This window comes from Neovison vison, chromosome 10 (assembly GCF_020171115.1).
Source record: "Neovison vison isolate M4711 chromosome 10, ASM_NN_V1, whole genome shotgun sequence".
Classification (NCBI taxonomy): Eukaryota; Metazoa; Chordata; class Mammalia; order Carnivora; family Mustelidae; genus Neogale; species Neogale vison.
Window position 1 is genome coordinate 217,085 of NC_058100.1, and position 22,227 is coordinate 239,311.

Here is a 22,227-nt window from a genome sequence, read left to right on the forward strand (position 1 = left end):
CTTATTTCTCAACTCCCCCTGCCTTGTTCTTCTTTTGTAGCTGGGGAAACAGGAAACCAAATCACCTTGCTCTGGGCTACAAGACCTGTCTGACTCTGCCCAGTGGTTCCTGTAATGGGCACAGTCTGTTTATAAGTTACAAGCTTCCAAGGGCTACCTCCCTCATCCCTACTCTTTCTCCAGGCTGCCAGTGCCAGCTAAGCCACCTCCCTTGCCCAGCCATGAGTTTGGGTATCGACTGCTGACACCCTGTGTCAATGCACTTCTTCACGACCAGTGGACCATCATTTATGGTGAAACTCCAGAGGGCACCCTGGGCCACCTTCTCCATGGTGTCTCCAAGCAGGCTCAGAGAAAGTAGACTCATTGGGTTTTCCAATAGAGACAAACAATTAATAATGGTAAATCTCTGCCCAAAGGACCCACTAATGGCAAGCCCAAAAGGGCATTTTCAAGGAGAATCAAAGGCACTGGGATACACAACTCCACCCTGACTCAGACACACACATGCACACCACCACCATCACTGGATAACTGAGAGAAAAACTGGATTGCTCTCCCCTTTGGAGCACTCTCCCATGACCTTTCCTAAATGCTGAGTGAGGCCTGGGTATGGCTTGTGGAATCTGTAAACCTTTCTCATCCTCTTCTGCCTGGACCACATTTGGGCCAACAGCTCACCTTTAAAGTACCCCTGAGAACCAGCATTATATCCGTTTCTGCAATGCAGACAGTGTGTTCACACTCCCAACAAATGGGAGCACTTGCTTTGGGGGTGGATAAAGCTGTCCTTCAGGAAAACTGAGAAGGCAGCAATCTGGTCCCTGAGCTTTCCACTTGCCCAGCCTAAGCCCATCTCCATGTTTGACGGTAGATTCCCCCATCCCATTCTAGGTCCCAATCTCTTAGTTTTTTAAATTATGACACACAATGTTACGTAAGTTTCACATGTACATGGAGATTCAACATGTTATGTTGTGCTCAGAAGTGTGGCTGCCTCAGGCTCCTCAGGCTCAAGTCACTAAGCATCTGCCTTCGGCTCAGGTCATGATCCTGGAGTCCCGGAATCAAGCCTGCATCGGGCTCCCGGCTCGGTAGAGAACCTGCTCTCCCTGACCCTCACCCTGCTTATGTTTGCTCGTTCTCACACTCACTCACTCTCCCAAATAAATAAATAAAATCTCTTAAAAGAAAAAAGAAGTGAGGCTACCAGTTGTCACCATATGCTGCTATTCCAGTACCATTACTATGTTCCCTCTGCTGTGACTTTTATTCTGATAACTTCTTCATTCCGTAACTAGAAGCCTGTTTCTCCCACTCCCATTTACCCATTTTGTCCACCCCCCAACCCTGTTCCTCTCTGGCAGCCATCAGTTCACCCTTTGTATTTATGAGTCTATTTCTGCTTTTTGTTTGTTTGTCCATTTGTTTTGTTTTTAGATGAAATCGGATGGTATTTGTCTATGTCTGACTTATGTCACTCAGCATAATACCCGTTGTTGCAAACGTCATGATCACATTGACTTCATGGCTGAGTAGTCATCCGTTGTATATATAGACCACGTCTTCTGTACCTATTCATCTAGCAGTGGACCCTTGGGCTGCTCCCATTTCTTGGCCATTTTAAATAATGGTGTAGTAAACACAGGGGTGCATTATCTTTCTGAATTAGTGTTTCAGTTGTCTTTGAATAACTACTCAGTAGTGGAATTACTGGATCATAAAGTATTTTTTTTATTTTAGAGGAACCTCCATACTGTTTTCCACAGTGGCTGCACCACTTTGCAGTCCCACCAACAACAGTAAACAAGGGCTCCTTAGGCCCCAATCTTAAATATTTGCTGGCTGCCAACAAATTTCTCCAATATGTTAGCTGATATTAAAACTGACTAGTGGGGTGCCTGGGTGGCTCAGTGGGTTAAAGCCTCTGCCTTCAGCTCAGGTCCTGGTCCCAGGGTCCTGGGATCGAGTCCTGCATTGGGCTCTCTGCTCAGCAGGGAGACTGCTTCCTCCTCTCTCTCTCTGCCTGCCTCTCTGCCTACTTGTGATCTCTGTCTGTCAAATAAAATAAATAAAATCTTTTTTAAAAAAACTGACTAGTAACTAAAGCTTTGGTTGATGGATAAGGGTTTAAGCCATCATCTTTTCCTACTTGATTGCACTGTTATGTGATTAAAGTCTACTACAAACAAAAAGCCCAATGATCTACAGTGAGTAATCTTGACCACTGGAAGCCAGTCAATCTGAGTGACATCTTGTTGGGGGAGGGGGTACTTGTTCCCCCTGAAATCCTGGGGGAATTGGCCACCTCCTCTTCTCCTGTTGGGCACAGAGTACTTCTGACTTCTCCAAAGAACCCCTTCCCCACAGCTGATCTCAGGCTTCTGGGATCAGAGAATCACCCCAGGGAGGGCTCAAGGGTCCCTGCCATGTTTACGCAGCAACTCAGTGCCTCCGCATGCACAGGGATCCACTTCCAGCTCCTGCTCCGTTTCAGAGATGCACAACAGACCAAGTTAAGAACTCTGGTTTACAGATTCTGGTGACAGCTCCCGAGCCCCATCTCCATCACTAGCCCCTCTGCCGCATCACCTAAGTGGGCATAACAGAAAATTTCCCAAGGCATAGCCTGGAAACTCAGCTTGGGGGTGGATACTGGTGAGAGGTGCCCCTTTCATCACTGGCCTTCCCACTCTACCAGAGTGAAGATCAGGGGTGATCATGGATAAGCAGAGGGTTCACCACCCAGGGTAGAATTTCAGGGCCCTCTTCTGTGACTTCAGTCATTTGCCTATGCCTATGCCTTTCTTATTTCATCACATTGGGTGGTTGAAACCAGAACGAGATAGAAAGCTTCCAAAATCTCAGAGGAGAAATTACAAGTGTGGGACCTGGGGGGCTGTTAGGGTTACTTAATGCTGGACTCTGGACACCCACCTATGGCTCACCACACACAGAATTCATCTCTCTCCCTCACACTTGCACATCTACTTAGTTATCTCCCTAACTTCCCGAGAGTCACATATAAGACATTTTGCTCTAAACTAAACTTTAATGCCCAGTGTGAGGGGCACCTAGGTGACTCAGTCAGTCAAGCATCTAACTCTTGGTTTTGGCTCAGGTCATGGTCTCAAAATCATGAGGTCAAGCCCCACGTAGGGCTCCACACTCGGCACCTGGAATGTGCTTAAGACTCTCCTCCCGTCCCTCCGCCCATCCCACTGTGTGCTTTCTCTCTCTCTCTAAAATAAAAAAATAAAATCTTAAAAAAAAAAAAAAAAAAAAGAAAGAAAGGAAGAAAGCAATGTGAGTTTTCCCTACACCACTCTGTTCCCATATCTCTCATTTGGGAACAAGCAGGAAAATCATCAACTACAGTGTCCTGGGTGTTTTCAAACCCTTAGGTCCTAGAACCGAGCCTCCATGTGATGGGACTGGAAGAGAAGGGACTAGTTTGAGGAGAAGGTGGGGAGGAAACCAGACGAGTTTGCCCGCTGGAGCAAGGACAATGGAGGTTTTCCTTTCTCCGGGCTTTCCTCCCTCCACCCCCTGGAAACAAAGTTGGCAAGATAAAGAAGGCAAGACAGCAAACAAGGCCTGAGGTATCAAGGAGGACTTTATTATTTGGCAGGGACAGCCCCAGGGCCCAGGGCTCTGCTACTCCCGGTGAATGTCTTCGTGGCTGGCCACACCCACTTTTATCACGAGTATGAGGAACTCCTCGAAGTTAATTGCACCATCACTATTGATATCCAACTCTTTGAACCAGGTATCCGCATCCTTTTTCTGTCAAGATGAAGGAGAAAGTAGCCGAGTGTGAAGACCTCGGAAGAGCCTAGGCCGGGATGTCTGCACAGGGTGGCCCTGGGGACCAGGGGCCTGGGACTTCGAGACCCCGCCCACACCCAGCCCCTCCTCACCTTCAGGTACCGAGGGCACTCTGTCTCTAACAATTTCTTCAAGTCATCCCTGTAGAGGGCGTGGTAGTTCCCCTTCTCCAGGGAGTACTTGTGGTAAACGTCAATGAGGCAGTTCATGGCACTCTCCAGTTCTGTCAACATGGTGCCCAAGAGTCTGCCCCACCTGGAACAGGGAGCACATTGGGAATCCCAAGATGGGGACAGTGCCTCTGCCCCCAGCAGAGTGAAGACTGAAGGGAGACTGACTTCTCCAAAGTACCCCAAGTAAGGGCCTTGTCCTGGCCTGCACCATTCAAATAACCAAACCCAGCGGGTGGCTGTGCCTGTGATGGGAAGGGGTGTGGGAGGGGGAGGGTACACACACACACACACACACACACACACACACACGGTGCCTGCCTTCTCTCCCTGCATCCTCAACCAACCAACAGTGCCAGAGGACCCGGCTCTGTCTTTATCCCTGTCTCACTGACATCCTCCAGGAGATCTGGGTCTTGCTCCAGACCTCCCTGAGCTTTCTCTCCCCTTCTCGGCTCCATCTCCGGCCCTCCCTGCGGGGGCCCAGCCCCAAAGCATGGGGCAGACTGAAGCAGTCTTACTTACCAGGTCTCCCCGAAACTGAGTTGGCAGAAGATGTGCAGGGCTCAGTGTCCACTCCTTTTTATAGCAGGCCAGGCTTTGGCCCGTTGCCAGGACTCTGGGCCACGCAGAGAGAGCCCCTCCCTTCCCAAGTTGCCACAGCCTCTGGTTTCCCAACCAGGTGAATGGGGAAATCACTGCACAGAGCGAAAATTTCTGATGGGACGGGAGGGGGAGCAGGAAAAGCGGAAAGAGGAAGGCATCTGCCAGGCAGTAGTGCCCAGCAGGAGAAACCAGGAAGAGGCCACGGGGAAGACTCCTTTGGAGAGCCACTGGCATCATCTGGCTTGGCCAGCCGGGATGCCCACTCTTGAGACCTCCTTACTGTTGCTGCTACTGAACCCGTGCACCGAAGGCTGTCGTCTCTGAAATGGAGCTGGAGCCGAAAGCATCATTTTGAGTATTTGCATAAATAAGCACTTTTCTGCACAGCTTTCGTCGGATTCCTGGAAGGGTCCAAAGACCCCTAAAAGGTTAAGAAGACTTGTACTAGCTGCTGGATTTTAGTAGAGAAAGCTGGACTGTTTCTACAATTGCTTTTGTTTGTGTGGTTGGATTCCATGGGATGTGTGCTAGTCTATCAGGCTCTCCTGCCGCCCACACCCCTTCCCAGCTCTCCTGCTCTGGAAGCTGGGGGTGCATGGTACCCCGGGACACTGAGGCTGGGTTGGGGTCCCTGTGCATGCGGGAGGCACTGAGTTGCTGCATAAACATGGCAGGGACCCTTGAGCCCTCCCTGGGGTGATTGTGGGCCTCTGACCCCAGAAGCCTGGGCTGAAGAGGAACCCAAGTCTGTGGGGATCAGCTGGGGGGAAGGGGTTCTTTGGAGAAGTCAAAAGCACTCTGTGTCCAAGGGAAGAAGAGGAGGTGGCCAATTCCCCCAGGATTTCAGGAGGAACAAGTCCCCCAACAAGATGCCACTCAGATTGACTGGCTTCCCGCGCTCAAGTCTGTGGTGCATCTTTCTTCGTTACAAAGCACAGAGAGCCTCAGAACATGCCTATCAGGAAGGCAGTGCACAGAACCCACCCAATCTGCAGCCAGGGAGGCTGACACCCGGGAAGGTGAGGCAGTTCACCCAGAGCTTCCCAGTGCACATGTGTCAGGGCACCAAGCATCATGAGCCAGAACATGACCCAACAAGAACATGACTCTGCCGAGAAAGCTCTCCTCTCTTCCTTCCTGCATTCAGCAGGTAATTACCCGGTGCCATCATCGCCTCCTGGGAGGAAGCAGATGGGATTAGCTTCCCTCTCCTGTTTCCACAGCCCTTCAAGGCTTCATTGCATCATTAACTTTATAGCTGTGTGACTTTGGGCCAATTACCCTCTCTGTGCCTTAGTTACCACAATCATTAAAAAGAGATAAAAAATACAATCTACAGAATGGGAGAAGATATTTATAAATCATACATCTGATAATGGGTTCATATCTAGAACATATAAAGAACACCTACGACTCAACCACAAAATTACCCCCATTGAAAAAGGACTTGAATAGACATTTCTCCAAAGAGGACCTGCAAATAAGTACATGAAAAGATGCTCCACATCTCTAATCACTAAGGAAATAAAATCAAAACCACAATGAGATATCACCTCAGACTCATGCGATTAGCTGCTATTGACAAAAACAGAATGACAAGTGCGGGGGCGTTGCAGAAATTGGGGCCCTTGTACGCTGTTGGTGGGAATGTAAAATGGTGCCACTGCTGTGGAAAACAGTATGGCGGTTCCTCAAAAAGAAGCAGAATTACTATATGACCCGGTCATTCCCCTTCTGGGTCGACATCCACAATAACTGAAAGGGGGGCCTCAAAGAGATATTCATACATCCGTGTTCACAGCAGCATGATTCACAGCAGCTGAAATGGAGAAACCAACCGAGTGTCCATCCAAGGATGAAGGAATAAACAAAACGCGGCATATTCACATAATGGAATGTTATTGGCCTCAAAGAGGAAGGAAGCTCGGACACTTGCTGCTACAACACAGATGAACCTTGAGGCCATCACGCTACATGAAAGATCCATCACAAAAAGACAAGTATGCTTTAATGCCACTTACATGACATCCCTAGGGTAGCAAATTCGTAGAGACAGAGGGTAGAATGGTGGGTGTTAGGGCCTGAAGGAGGGATAATGGAGACTTAGTGCCTCTAGGGTTTCAGTTGCAAGATGAAAGTGCTCTGGAGATTGGTTGCACAACAACGTGAACGTACTTAACACAACTGAACACTTAGGTGGTAAATCTTATATTATACATATTTTGCCACAATTAAACATTTAAAACTTTTTGGGAAGCCTGAGTGGCTCAGTGGGTTAAGCCGCTGCCTTCAGCTCAGGTCATGATCTCAGGGTCCTGGGGTCGAGCCCCCCATCAGGCTCCTTGCTCAGTGGGGAGCCTGCTTCTCTCTCTGCCTCTGCTGCCACTCTGCCTGCTTATGCTCTCTCTCTCTCTCTCTGACAAAAAAACAAATAGTACTTTTTTTTTAATGTTTTTAATTTTTTAAATGCTTCCTCCTGAAAAATAAATGGAATCTCCTTATATGTTATTGTAAGGATTAACAACAGATGAAAAATATTGATGATGGGGCGCCTGGGTGGCTCAGTGGGTTAAAGCCTCTGCCTTCGGCTCAAGTCATGATCCCAGGGTCCTGGGATCAAGCCCCACATCGGGGCTCTCTGCTCAGCAGGGAGTCTGCTTCCCTCCCCACCCCCCAAAGCCTGCCTCTCTGCCTACTTGTAATCTCTATAAAATAAACAAATAAAATCTTTAAAAAAAAAATTGATGGTTTGTGAACTTATCTTACGTATTATACTCGGATAAAAAGTGTCCACAAAGAATGTGTCAAGTACTTGAGTTAGTGCAGTGCCAGTGAGCGCTGGGTGGGCGTGTCCTCTGGCAACTGTCCAGCCGGACTGTGAGCCCTCAAGGACCCAGATTGGACCTCCCGTTTCGGTCTCCCCAGGACCCAGCACAGTGCCTGGCAAACACAGTAACAGCAGCAACAAGCAATAATTAGAACAAGTAATAGCAGAATAACACTGGGCTTCCACCATGTGCCAGGAACTGTTGTAAGTGCTGTCCCTACATCAGCCCATTTTACAGACGAGGAACAGAGGCCCACAGAGAGACACGACAAAGTGGCTTTTCTGAGGCTCTCCTTAGGATTAGTTCATGAGCTTGGGTTGGGGCTCATGCTGACCTGTCTTGTGGGGGTGAGGATGAGGTTGATGTAGATGATGTCATCCCAGACCCCTGACCCTTCAAGAGATGCCTCCCTTGGGACACCTGGCTCATTCAGTCAGTGAAGCATCTGCTTTCAGCTCAGGTCATGATCTCAGCATCTTGAGATCAAACCCCGCATCGGGCCCCCTGCTCAGCGGGAAGCCTGCTTCTCCCTCTCCCTCTGCTGCTCCCCCCTGCTTGTGCTCTCTCTCCCGCTCTCTGACAAATAAATATTTTTTATAAAGAGAGAAAAAGAGAGATGTCTCCCTAGAAGTTAGTCCCTGAGAACAGTCCCAGTGGAGACAGTTTTCTTTATCCAGAAATCAAGAACACAAGACCCCAGGTCCAGTGGTAGAGACCCAAGGCAGACAGAAGCCAGGACCTCCTCCCGGCATCATGTGCTTAACAGTAGAACTTGCTGACCAGCAAGACCCTGAAAGTTGCCCCAGAGAAGCTCCCCCAGACCACCAGGTAGAGTAGGGGGCCAGCTGAGTGACCTTGCAGAAGATGGCATTAAGAATTGGGTAAGCGCTTCAGGGGAAAAGGTAGAGCCTGTAATCAGACCGACGGACATGGGGCAACCCAGGGGGAACGGAACCTGTTCCTACCTACAGGAAAGAGTCCAGTCCTGGGTATGTGTCCCAATTACCCAACCAACCCTGTGCCCAAGGCTGAGGAAATGAGGACACAGGGTTAGAGCGGGTGTAGAAACCCCTGCCCCCACCCCGGGAAAGGGCAGATCTAGGCTGAGCCACCCCTTTGCAAGCAGAGGTCTGTGGAACCCAGCAGTCGGTGAGACAGGCCAGAAGGCTCTTTCCCTAGGCCTGGGGCAAGTGGGCAGCCTGGCTCACCCGGCCATCTGCACCTCTGGTGGTGACTCAGAGCCCATGGGAGGCAGCACAGGGCCCAACCCCCAGGTACAGCAGGACACGAACCTCCGAGGGGAAGTGCAGACCCAAGGGAGTGTGCAGGAGTGTTGGGAGGGGGACAGCTGGCGCCCAGCCGAGTCCTGAGCGTCGGCAGACAACAAGTGTGCAAAGGGGATCAGTGGCAGGCCCGGCCCAGGAGCCGTGGGGCAACACGGTGCTTCAGAGCTTGACTGGCCAGAAACAATGGCCCCGGTTCAGCCGACAGAGCACTGCCCTGCTGTGGCACACAGACCCAGCTGAGGGAGGGAACCCAACCACGTCCTGTAAATGACACCCACCCCCCCGTATCTGGCACAGGGGCAATGGTGACTGCCCATCATTCTTGGAAAACTCCTCATTGCTGTCACAGTACTCTGAGCACAGGGATTCCCAGACCACCCTCTGAGAAGAAACCTGCCCAGGGCCTAAAGGCAGAGCAGACTGACCCAGAGAGATTTTTGCATCAGATCCCTGGATGCCCAGGGAGAGAAAAATAAACAGAAAGATGGGCAGGGGCAGGTCCCTGCTGGGAGGGGTCAGAGACCATAGGAGGACTTGGTGAGTCATAATAGCCCCGAGTGGAATAATGCCCACATCAGCCTTTATTAGTAAAACCCAGACCCAACCCTTCTCTCCTCCGGGAAGACTTCCCTGATTGACAGTAGCCTAGGTTCCACTCTTGTCTCTTCACAATACAGGCTGGCGTGTTGCCCTTTGCCCTGGTCCCTGTCCCTGACTCAGCATGTTCAAAACCCACCTCACGATCTCCGACGCCACCCAGCCCATGCCAATTACCCACATCCTCCTCCGGTCCTGCCTGGCACCTTCGCAGGCCACTACACTCCTCCTTTGCAGCCACCCTACCCTGATTCCTTGGGTCTCCTCCAGAGCAAGGAGACCCTCCCAGAGGGTCTTTGTACAGTGCCCCTTTGCCCTCCTGACTCCTGTCCCATTGTGTATGAAAGGTCAGAACAGTACCGGTGAGGGCTGTCAGAGAGCCGGTTCCCCAAGAGAAGAGAGTCCCCCCGACTCAGACTGGAGCTCTGGAGGCCAGGAGCTGTGTCTCCCCCCTCAGACAGGGGCTGGAGGCGATGACCCCCAAGGGAGCAGCCGATCTCCTCTCTGGACCCACAGCAGATACCCAGAACTATGACCAAGGAATTCCCAGCATGTTTGTGGGATGGCTTTATTCTCTTCCCTCACAGCTGTGCATTGCACACACGTGTGCACAGGGGAGTGCCCGTTCTGGCACATGCCAACAAGCGGGGCAAAGCTCTGCAGTGGCTCTGGCTCCAACTCCTGGGCAGCACCTGCGGGCTAGGCAGGCGGGCGCATCTCTATCAGCGCAGGCTAGGCAGATGGGTGCGTCTCTACCTAGTGCCGTCTGGGCTGGCACATCTCTATCTAGTGCAGACTGGGCTGGCGCCTCTCTATCTAGTGCTGTCTGGGCTGGCACGTCTCTATCTAGTGCTGTCTGGGCTAGTGCGTCTCTATCTAGTGCAGACTGGGCTAGTGCGTCTCTACCTAGTGCCGTCTGGGCTGGCGCGTCTCTATCTAGTGCAGGCTGGGCTAGTGCGTCTCTATCTAGTGCTGTCTGGGCTGGCACGTCTCTATCTAGTGCAGACTGGGCTAGTGCGTCTCTACCTAGTGCCGTCTGGGTTAGTGCGTCTCTACCTAGTGCTGTCTGGGCTAGTGCGTCTCTATCTAGTGCAGGCTGGGCTGGCGCCTCTCTATCTAGCGCAGGCTGGGCTAGTGCGTCTCTACCTAGTGCTGTCTGGGCTAGTGTGTCTCTATCTAGTGCAGGCTGGGCTGCCGCCTCTCTATCTAGTGCAGGCTGGGCAGGTCCACGCGTCTCCATCTAGTGCAGGCTGTGCTGGGCACAGTAGCAGGCGCACAGCCGCCGGTGGTACAGCAGGTGGTAGTCGGTCAGCAGCCGGCCCAGGACGAACAGGAACTCATCAAAGCAGATCTGCTTGTCCTTGTTCTTGTCTGCAGCCCGGAACAACTCCGAGAGGTAGTAGGGCTCCTTCCGGCCCTGCGGAGGGGCACGGAGGTCAATGCCTGCCTGGCACTGCCCCCCACCCGCCCCACAGCCATTGGCCGTGCCTCCACAGCCCTGCAGGGCCCAGCGTCCCCACACCCCACCCCACCCCACTCAGGCGGAGGCCAGGAAAGCATGTGGGGCAGCATCAGACTCCAAGGAGAAGAGGGGACAGGGGCCTCTGCAGGCTCCACGCAGGGCTATGTGGGCGTACCATGGGGCCTGGGGACCACTGGCCCACTGCTTGGCTATTGCTGCGCTGTGCTGAGTGGCCTCGGGCCTCCTGACGCCCCCGACCACCACTGGTGGCTGCTTAAGCCTGTCTTCCCAGCTCCCTTGGAGCTGCCCAGCAGCGATAGCCTGGCCTAGCGGCTTCAGGATGGAAGGCAGTGCCCCCTCCTGCACGCAGGGAGCTCCCCAGGGCACGGCCCACCTGCCCCTCATGTCTGGCATCTCCAGGACTATTGCAGGGAAACCAAGGAGGGGATCAGATGTCTGCACACTGTGGCATCTGCCCAGGAACTGTTTAAGACACTGAGCCTGCGTCGCCTGCGGAAAGTGCTGCATGAGGGAAGAAGTAGTCCTGGGCCCTGGGGCTGGCCAGCACGTCCCAGAGCGGGCAGGCCGGAGGGCTGAGGGTCAGGAATGCTAGAGGGGAGGAGCAAAAGCACTTGGGATGGAAGGGACAGCTGGAAGGAAGGCGGGGTTCAGCAGGCAGCCCAGGGAGAAGGAGCCCCAGGCAGGGCCTCAGAGCTGGTTCCGGCAGTATTTGGCCGGTGGGTGTGGGGACCCAGAGTGGAGTCCTCTGGAAGCCTCTGGGGAAGGGAGTTGTTGCTGGGGGGGCCTGGAGGGGGGCCCTATCCCCCCCACCGCCCACCACCATCTAACTCACCTAAGCTTATCTCCCCTGCTAAACTGGTTGAACTGAGCCCCTGGGGCTTCCTGCATGGGCGGGCTCTCCCTGGCTCTCCCTCAGCTCAGCGCCCCCACCACCTCAGGCCCAGGCTGCTGTCTGTCTGCCCCGTGCCCTGTGCTTCTGTCTGTCCCTGAGGGCCCTGTTCCCTGGGCAGGGCTGTGAGCTCCAGGTGAGACGGTCTGGCCATCCTTGCCCAGCCCCACGGTATAGGTAGGTGGCTCTGGAAAGAAAGTTTCCCTAATCCCCTCTGTGACCCTCACAACGACACTCCAATACACCCAGGGCAAGACCCTCCTCTGATGTTTCCCAGAGGTAGGTAAGGGAACACGCCAAGGAGGCAGTGCTCCTTCTGGAAGGTGGTGGCCTCCAGTCAGGGCCCAGACCTGAAGTCCTCTGGAGAGGACGGTCCAGAGACCTCTGAGGCAGGACACCGAGGGCAGAGGGCAGCAAACCAGACATCCCTGCCAGCCTTGCAGCCCCCCAGGCGCCTGATAATACCGGGCCTGATCGGGGAGATGTGCCGCCTGACAAGGTTTCCGAGCTCCTGGGCTGATCCGGGAGCCTCTGCTGGCCCTTCGGACAGCAGCTAGAAGGAAACACTACCTTTCCTCCCCTACCTGGCTTCTGCCCAAACTGTCCTCACCCAGGCACGGTGACGGGGAGGTTTGTACTAGTCGCAGGAGAGGGGGCCTGGGGCTAAAAGGGCAGGTTTGGGGCAGGATGGCTGACCGCATGGGGCAGAGGCCAGACGGGACACTTCGGACCTATTCTCTCCGGAAACTGGATGAGCAGAGGGACCAGCAGCTTGGAGTCGGCACTAAGTCTCACGGACCGACCCGACCGACCGCGCCCGGCTGCATGGGGCCGGCAGGGATCTCGCAGAGGGAGGAGGAGAAATAAAGCTGGGCCACGTCCACCTCCCTCTGCCGGGGACCCTGCCCTCCCAACTCCCTCACCGCTCCTCCCCTGAGGAGGAATTCTCCCGGGAGACAGCTCCCCATACCTCTGCCCTCACCACTGCTTCCAGCCCCACCACCCCCCTACACTTCATGCCCACCTGACCCCAGACCCCACCCACCAGGCTCTCCATGAAGTGGGGTACATTGTCCATAAGCAGAGCCTTCAGCTCCTCCAAGGACAGGGTCTCCACGTCCCCCTCCCGAGCGGCGTACTGATGGTAGCAGGCGATGATCCCCAAGAGGGATTCCTCCACCGGCGTGTGCATCCCGGTGGCCGGGCCCTGGCGGGGACAGGGAGCGGCTCCGGAGGAGAGACGTATCCCTGGAGCCCTGGGGACAGAGGTGCAGCTGGGGGAGGGCAGCGCCTTGGCCAGGCCCGCCCAGGGAAGATGGTGCTCCCTCTCGCTCTGCCCGCCTTCCCGCACCGCGCCCCAGCTGCCCTCCCGGCACTCCCTCCGCCCCCCTGCAAACCCTGCAAGCGCGCGGACAGGGCCCTGCCCCTCCCCGGAGACCGCGGGCCGTGCTCTCGGCCCCTAGACCCTCCTCTCCACGGAACGGTCACCAGAAATCAAGGAGAAGGCGGCGGACTCCGTGGTGCAAGACACAAATGGAGTCCCCCACGGCGACCTCAGGTGTGACCCGCCCGGAGCCCGATTCAAACCCGCTGGAGGACCACAGTGACCCTACTGGGACACCCATGCCGGGCACGCGTTCCCCGAACAGGCCGGCCGCCCACCCCCGCTTCCTGGGACCGGCCCCACCTCCCGCGCGCTCAGAAGTGCTGACCCGGGCTGAGGGCGCGGGGATCCAGGGCCTGCGGTGCTCCCAGCCGAGCGGCGGCGGCAAGCGCGGGCCCAGCCGGCAGGTGCTCCTCCTGCCCCTCGCGGGCGCTTCTAACTGCGGCCGCCCGCGTCCCGACCCGCCCGGTCCTCCGGCAGCCCCGACCGCATTCCTGAGATGACGTCACAGGACCCCTGCTCCCTGCGGGTCCGCGACCCGCTCCGGGGACCCGCCTTCCCTCCGAGCCCGACCCGAAGCTGGCCACGCCCACCGCCCAGCGGGTGCCCCCGGCTCCGGGGCCGGACGCACGCGGCGGGCCTCCCGCGCCCTCCCTCAGCGGCCGCGCCCGGCCGTCCCGCAGCCACTTCCGGAGCCCCGCAGGGCGCGGGGGCCTCGTCCGGGGCCGGGGGGACGGCGTGGGGCCAGCTCGCGGGCCGAGCGTCCGGAGCGGACGGCGTCGCCCGCGGCACGATGCCCCGCGAGCGCCACCAGCCCGGAGGCGGGACCAGGGCGCCCGCGAAGGAACCGCTCCAGCCCGGAGACGAGCCGACGACGACCTCCTCAGGGAGACGCGCCTGAGCGGGACTCGACGGAAGCGCGCCCGGCAGGGGGAGGCGCGCGGAGGCCGCAGACCTGTGGGGGCCGCGCGTCACCCCTGCACGGCAGGGAGCTCGGAGGGGGTGTGCCGCGGCCGCGGTGGCGGCGGGAGGCGGGGGAGAAGGGGCGGGACCGGCCTCGCGGCGGGAAAACCGCCGCCCGCCGGGCGGAAGTGACCCTCCCGCCGGGCGTCTCCCGGAAGGGGGCGCCAGAGGGCAGGGGACGGCGCGCGGGCGGCCTGAGGCAGGAGGTCGGCGGGAGCGACTTGGTCCTCCAGCCCGCAGGGGGCGCCCTCCTCCGCCCGACGCCGGCCGCGCGCGTCTCCGCTCCCAGAGTGGAGCCTCGTTTGCAAAACGGGAAGTGACTGGGCGGGGCCTGCCTGCGGTCCCGGAGTCCGCCTGTTTACCGGGCGGGGGGACAGAGAGGACAGACAGGCGGCAGAGAGCGGGGGACCAGGCCCTCGGCTGAGCGCGGAGCCCGAGGCGGGGCCGGAGCCCGAGGCGGGGCTCGATCCAGGACCCCGGCGTCGTGACCTGAGCCGAAGGCAGAGGCTTCGCCACCCAGGCGCCGCAGTCCCAGATATTTTCATCGAACACCTTCAATTTAGCCGTAACTGTCCTGGGAGTTTATTAAAAGGCAATAGGGGCGCCTGGGGGGCTCAGCTGGTTGCACCACCGCCTTCGGCTCAGGGCGTGATCCCGGAGTCCCGCAATCGAGTCCCGCATCGGGCTCCCAGCTCTGCGGGGAGTTTGCTTCTCCCTCTGACCTTCTCCCCTCTCCTGTCGCTCTCGCTCTCTCAAATAAATAAATCAAATCTTTTTTTTAAAAAAAAGGAGTAAAATGTTCACCACTGCATTTTCGGTAGCCAAGAAACAAAAACCTTGAAACCACCTAAGTAACAGATTCGGCATACCAAGACCTCCTCGGACCATCACGGGGTAGTGATCCGGCTGTCACTCAGAAGGAACTCCATTTCTCACCCATAGGTTGTTTGGGGGAGGGGGTCGTACTGCTCCCCGCTTCACCCTGACGTTTCCTCAACCAGGACAAAACGAGACCCTACACCCCCCCAATGCACAGTGATGACCTCCTTCCTCAACTCTGCTATAACCACCCTTTTCACCTAATGCTAGACTGTGGGCGTCTTCCACCCACCTAATCAAGCTTGGCCTGATTTCTAAGGAATGCCAAGTGATTACTTGTTTGCATGTATCAAAATATGTTTGATTAATCCATTATCTGTAGACATTTAAATTAGTTTAAATTTATACATTTCAACCAACTCTTCCTTAATATTGATATTTCTTAAGAATTTTGCCATGTGTGGGGGCGCCTGGGTGGCTCAGTGGGTTAAGCCGCTGCCTTCCGCTCGGGTCGTGATCTCGGGGTCCTGGGATCTAGTCCTGCGTCCGGCTCTCTGCTCAGCAGGGAGCCTGCTTCCCTCTATCTCTCTCTCTGCCAGCCTCTCCGTCTGCTTGTGATCTCTCTGTCAAATAAATAAATAAAATCTTTAAAAAAAAAAGAGAGAATTTTGCCATGTGTGTTAGGTGCTGGAGAGAAGGGGATAGAAATGGACTTACATCCCCTTCCCCAGCCAGCGCTGCCCCTGGTGTGCCCTGAACCCCAACCCCAGACCAGAGCCACCACCCACCTCCCAAATGCAAGCCCCTGAATGCCCAGCTCCATAGCGGCCCCACACACAGGTGCCCCTGCTGTCTACTACTGCCATATGCAGACCCATGAGAGACCCTCTTAACCATGACCTCCTTCTGTGGGGGTAAAGAACAGGCATACCCCAGCAAATTTCCCCACCCTAATATAAAAGTCAATAGGTGCCTTTACATATATATTAACCTGTATATGTCCATATATTTACCTTTACCTGTGAGACATGCTTTCCTGTGCTTGCACATTGCTGTTTAGTGAGTTTTCATTTCAATTTTAAGAACGATCTTGAGCATTTCTTGTAAGTCTAGTGATGAGCTCCCTGTTTTGTCTAGAAAGCAAGAGAGGAAAAACCAGGACCTCTGGCTTTATGGGTGAGTGATACCAAACATTGAAAGAAGAATTAATGCCATTGCTTCTTAAACTCTTCCAAAAAAAACAGAAGGAACACTTCCAAACTCATTTAATGAGGCCAACATCACCACATACCAAAACTAGGCACAGACACTACAAAGAGGGCAGCTGGATGGCTCAGTTGGTTAAGCTACTGCCTTCAGCTCAGGTCATGATCCTGGAGTCTGATCAAGTCCTGCATCAGGCTCCCTGCTCCATGGAGAGTCTGCTTCTCCCTCTGACCTCCCTTCTCATGCTTTCTCTCTCACTCTGTCTCTCTCTCTCTCTCAAGTAAGTAGATAAAATCTTTTTTAAAAAAAAGACACTACAAAGAAAGAACTACAGGCCAACATCCTTGATGAACATACATGCAAAAATTCTTAATAAAATCCTAGCAAACTGAACTCAACAGCACATTAAAAGGATCATGCTCCATGACTAAGTGGGGTTTATCCCAGCAATTCAAGGATAGTTCAGGATTCAGCATATGTAAAGCGAAGTTATAGCATGTCAACATAATGAAAAATAATACATAATTATCTGAGTAGATGCAGAAGAGGCAGTTGACAAAGTTTAACATCCTTTCACAATTAAAACTCAACAAAATAGGTACAGAAGGATCTTAACACCACATATGAAAAACTTACAGGTAACTTCATAATCAAAGGTGGAAACAAACTAAACGTGTCCTTCCAGGATCTAGCACAAGACAAAGACATCACTCTTGCCACCTCTTTTTTTTTTTTTTAAAGATTTTATTTATTTGACAGAGATCACAAGTAGGCAGAGAGGCAGGCAGAGAGAGAGGAAGGGAAACAGGCTCCTTTCTGAGTGGAGAGCCTGACCTGACGTAGGGCTTGATCCCTGAACCCTGGATCGACCCTGGGATCATGACCTGAGCCGAAGGCAGAGGCTTTAACCCACTGAGCCACCCAGGCGCCCCTTGCCATCTCTTTTAAACATGATACTGAAAGTCCTGGTACAGAAATTAGACAAGAAAAAGAAATAAAGGCATCCATATAGAAGAAGAAGAAATAAAATTATCTCTATTTGCAGATGACATGATCATACATAGAAAACTCTAAAAACTAAACAATCATGAACCTGTTATAAATAATAAACAAATTCAATAAGGTTGTGGGATACAGAATAAACATACAAAAATCAATGTATTTTACACAAACAACAAACTATCCAAAAAAGAAAAAATTTTTTAAAGATTTTATTTATTTATTTGACACAGAGAGATTACAAGCAGGCAGAGAGGCAGGCAGAGAGAGAGAGAGGAGGAAGCAGGCTCCCCGGTGAGCAGAGAGCCCGATGCGGGACTCGATCCCAGGACCCTGAGATCATGACCTGAGCCGAAGGCAGCAGCTTAACCCACTGAGCCACCCAGGTGCCCCAAAAAAAAAAAAAATTTAAAAAGCAATCTCATTGGGACGCCTGGGTAGCTCAGTTGGTTAAGCCGCTGCCTTCAGCTCAGGTGATGAGGGATCAAGTCCCGCATCAGGCTACTTGCTCAGCAGGGAGCCTGCTTCTCTCTCTGCCTCTGCCTGCTTGTGTGCACTCTCTCTCTCTCTCTCTCTCTATGGCAAATAAATAAAAAAAAATCTTTTAAAAAAAAAAAGAAAAACAATCTCATTCACAATAACAAGAGAAAGAACAAAATGCATAGGAAATAACTTACTCAAAATGTTGAAAGAACTTCACATGAAAATACTGATGAAGAGAATTTAAAAAGACATAGACAAATAGGAAAATATCCTATGTCCATAGATTGGAAGAATTAATATTGTTAAAGTGTCCATACTGCCCAGAGTTATCTACAGATTCAATGCAATCCTTATAAAAATCCCAATGGCATTTCTTATGGAAATAGAAAACAATCCTAAAATTCATATGGACCCACAAAAGACTCAGAATAACCAAAGCAATTGTGGGCAAAAAGAACAACGTTAGGGGTATCATACTTGCTAATTTCACAATTCATTACAAAACTACGATGAATAGGGACGCCTGGGTGGCGCAGTTGGTTGGACGACTGCCTTCGGCTCAGGGTGTGATCCTGGAGTCCCGGGATCGAGTCCCACATCAGGCTCCCAGCTCCATGGGGAGTCTGCTTCGCTCTCTGACCTTCTCCTCGCTCATGCTCTCTCTCACTGTCTCTCTCTCTCAAATAAATAAAATAAAATCTTAAAAAAAAATAAATAAATCTCTCTCAAATAAATAAATAAAATCTTTAAAAAAAATACGTAAGGAAGTCATACAACTCAATAACAAAGCAAAGTTTTTTTTTATATAATCCAACATTGGTGGGAATATAAATTGGTAAAATATTATGGAAAATAGTATGGAGGTTCCTCAGAAAATTTAAAATAGAACCACCTGATGATCCCGCAATCCCACTTCTGGATATACGCCCAAAAGAAATGAAATCAGGATCTCAAGAAATAATCACTCCTATGTTCATTTCAACATTATTTAATAATAGCCGAGGTAATGGAAACAACCTAAATGTCCATTAAAGTATGAACAGAGAAAGAAAATATGGCATGTATATACAATGGAATGTCATTAGCCAAAAAGAAGGAAATCCTGCCATTTTCAGCATGGGTGAACCTGAAGGACATTGTGCAAAGTGAAATAAGGCAGACACAGAAAGAGAGATACTGCCTGATCTCACTGTACGGGGAATCTAAAGAAGTTGAACTCACAGAAATCGTAGATAATTGGTTACCAGGGGCTGGTGGGAGGGGAAATGGGGAAATGTTGGTCAAGGGATACAAAGTTTCAGTTGTGCAAAATGAATAAATTCTGAAGATGTTATGTAAAACCAAGTGACCATAATTAATATTTTATTGTATACTTGAAATTTGCTAAAGGAGTAGATCGTAAGTGTTCCCACCACATTCAAAATGTAATTATATAAGGTGACTAATATGTTAATTAGCTTAATTGTGGTCATTATTTCGCAATGTATTATGTATATCAAATCATCAAATTGTGCACCTTAAATATATACAGTTATTAACTGTCAAATATTTCTCAACTTAAAAGAAGAACAACACCCTATCTTCTAGAAGATTATAGTCTGGGGAAGCAGATACCTAGACAGTGTGCTTAGAAAAGAACCACAGGCTCAGTGCCAAACAGACATCCCCACAGCCACCAAGGCACAGTCCTAGGCTTCGCCGCCATCCACTTGTGAAGACCAGTCCTGAAAGCGACACCTTGCAGCACCCACAAGCCACTACAGCAAAGGACTCATCTCTAGTTAGAGAACAACTCACTCAGAATTGGCCCTGAGACCCAAGACCTCAAGAGACTATTAGGCTGGGGTAGGGGGTAGATTTCGAACAATTATTTTAAAAAGTAAAGAAATATGGCCACTTTGACACAAAGATAATAAATCAGGTTGTGATGGTTAAATATTGAGGCTCCACTTGGGATTTTTGCCAGTTCTCATCAGTGTTTATCTACTTTCTATTTTATGGACCCGTTTTCTCTTTACAATTGGAACCAACTGGTATCGTAGTCAGTGGCCTCACTGGGAGCTGGAACCACCAGTGACGGTCTGTGCTCGAGAGGCGTTAATAGATGCTTTAGAACACTTGGGTGAATGTTTGACATGAAAGGGAGAGAGTGACGTTATTGCATTTTCTGAGTAACTTAATTTTTTTTGCTGTGTGGAAAATTAGAAGAATTTCGGGTTATAGAGAGTGCCTGGCTGCTTCTGTAGGAACTGAGGAGATCCCTAAATATATAGGAATAACTGCACGAGCACCTCCTCTGTGTGGAGCACAGACCTCACACCCACCCGGTCATCTCGCCTGTGTAAGGGTCGCTGACAAAGAGCGAGTGAACAACATAAGGAACCTTCTCCAGGCAACAGAGCTATTAACTGTGCAGAGGCACAATTAATACCTAGACTGTCTGACTCCACGGCTCCTGTTTCTCTTCTCCTTTTTCAACAGTTTTATTGAGATATAATATCATTGACATGTATTTAAGGTGCACAACTTGAAGGTTTGAGACATGTGTACATGGTGAAATTATTACCACAGCTGAGCCAACTAACACACCCATCACTTCACATCATTACCATTGCATGTGCGTTTATATGGAAGATTTAGGCTTCATCATTTGAGCAGATGGCAGGTGTGCAATACAGTTTGTTAGCTATCATCGCCGTGCCCGGCATCAACCATGTCACCTTGCCTCTGAGTAACAGGATCCAGCTGGGGGAGGAGTCCTGCTGTTTTGGAAAATTGCTGCTACCAGGGCACACTCAGGAGGAAGCCACCCCAGTAAGGATAAGTTCAGGAGACGGAAGGAACACGGCCCGAAAAATGTCAATGAAGATCAGAGAGAGAGGGAGGGAGGAGGGGAGGGTATGTCTGCGAGGGAAGCAGAGGCCAGACCAAGAAAGACTTTGCAAATTTGGAGTTTACTCTACATGGGATGGGAAGCCAATAAAAGATACACCATGTTCATGGACCAGAAGACTGCTATTGTGAAGCTGTCATCTCTTCCAAAAGTCACCCATAGTTTCGTACAATCCCTATCCAAATCCTAGTGGGGACTTTTGTAGAAATTGACAAGCTAATTCTAAAAAGTGTACGGAATTCAAAAGGCTAAGAAGAGCATAGACGGTTATGAAGAGGAGTCGGAGGAGCCACAGGAGTAGATTAACCTCATGGGTTTATGACAACGGCTACCACAGGGGCTGAGGGGAGGCCACAGAGACAAGAGCCGCATAGCCTGGAGCCAGAACCTGCCGATCATCACGCAGCTTGGCAACCCACTGTCCACTAAACCAGGTGCTCACATCTCTGATCTGCAGTGGATGGTCCAAGTTCTGGTCAGAACAGAACCAGAATCCTGGGAGCCCTCACCCCACCCCCACCACCACTCGGGCTGATTGCAAGTGTACGGTGGCGTCCAAGGCTCCACAGTGAACAGGACATAATGTCAGGGACCTGCTCTGCCCAGACCACCACACGAAAACGAACACGTCCCTGGACTGAAGTGACTGGCTTTAACAGAAAGCCAACAGGCAGCGGCACCCTCCTCTCAGTCTGATCCCTGGATACAAAGCTTCAGGATGGAAGAGAGAGAAAAGAATGGTTGGCTGGAGAACAGTGGCAGCAGCTGGCATCTCACATCTGGACTCTCAGCAGATGAGCTGAAAGCAAAGGGGCTTTGGCACAGGGTGTTACTATCAGCCTGAGCAAAAGCACTTGAAGGACAGGACAGGCGGCCTTCGGTTTGGGGACTTAAATCAAAACACAGAATAAAAAGGCAACCTATGGAGTGGGAGAAGATATTTGGAAATGGCATATCTGATAAAGGGTTAGTATCCAAATATATAAAGAACTTACACAACTCAACACTCAAAAAACAAATAATGCAATTTAAAAATAGGCAGAAGAAATAAACAGTCATTTCTCTAATGAAGACCTCCAGATGGCCAACAGACACATGAAAACATGCTCAGCATCACTCAGCATCAGGGAAATGCAAACCAGAACTACAATGGGAGTTCCCCTCACACCTGTCAGAATGGCTAAAACCAAAAACACAAAAAACAACAAGTGTTGGCGAGGACGTGGACATGGAGAGAAAGGAACCCTCGTGTGCTATTGGTGGGGAGGCAAACTGGTGCAATCACTGTGGAAAACAGTATGAAGTTTCCTCAAAAAGTTTAAAAATAGAGCTACCCTATGACCTAATAATCACAGTACTGGGTATTTACCCAAAGAACATGAAGACACTAAATGAAAGGGATCCATGCATCCCGAGGTTCACAGCAATGTTATTTACAATAGCAAAATTATGGAAGCAGGGGCGCCTGGGTGGCTCAGGGGGTTAAGCCGCTGCCTTCGGCTCAGGTCATGATCTCAGGGTCCTGGGATCGAGCCCCGCATCGGGCTCTCTGCTCAGCGGAGAGCCTGCTTCCTCCTCTCTCTCTCTCTGCCTGCCTCTCTGCCTACTTGTGATCTCTCTCTGTCAAATAAATAAATAAAATCTTTAAAATAAAAAAAAAAAAGAAGGAAACAGGGGCACGTGGGTGGCTCAGATGGTTGGGCGTCTGCCTTCAGCTCAGGTCATGATCTTCGGGTCCTGGGATCGAGTCCCGCTTCATGCTTTCTGCTCATGATGGAGCCTGCTTCTCCCTC

The 22,227-nt window shown here is 51.8% G+C and overlaps 2 protein-coding genes across 4 annotated transcripts; both read right to left on the reverse strand.

The window, feature by feature from the left end:
- Positions 1-3,598: 3,598 nt before the first annotated feature.
- On the reverse strand, positions 3,599-4,545 carry S100A8 (S100 calcium binding protein A8). The gene is made up of 3 exons (XM_044266155.1): positions 4,524-4,545; positions 3,921-4,083; positions 3,599-3,786 (listed from the first exon to the last, which is right to left on the reverse strand). Exons 2-3 carry the CDS (start codon positions 4,059-4,061, stop codon positions 3,658-3,660), a joined length of 270 nt encoding a protein of 89 aa, XP_044122090.1. The 5' UTR covers positions 4,062-4,083; positions 4,524-4,545; the 3' UTR covers positions 3,599-3,657.
- Positions 4,546-9,866: 5,321 nt separating this feature from the next.
- LOC122918203 (protein S100-A15A-like) lies at positions 9,867-14,076 on the reverse strand. 3 transcript variants are annotated; one of them, XM_044266357.1, is made up of 3 exons: positions 14,027-14,076; positions 12,733-12,943; positions 9,867-10,732 (listed from the first exon to the last, which is right to left on the reverse strand). In XM_044266357.1, exons 2-3 carry the CDS (start codon positions 12,877-12,879, stop codon positions 10,556-10,558), a joined length of 324 nt encoding a protein of 107 aa, XP_044122292.1. In that variant the 5' UTR covers positions 12,880-12,943; positions 14,027-14,076; the 3' UTR covers positions 9,867-10,555. The 3 variants fall into 3 exon arrangements, with proteins under 3 accessions (XP_044122292.1, XP_044122291.1, XP_044122290.1); XM_044266356.1 differs by lacking the exon at positions 14,027-14,076 and adding an exon at positions 13,400-14,016; XM_044266355.1 differs by lacking the exon at positions 14,027-14,076 and adding an exon at positions 13,375-14,016.
- Between the last annotated feature and the right edge of the window lie 8,151 nt (positions 14,077-22,227).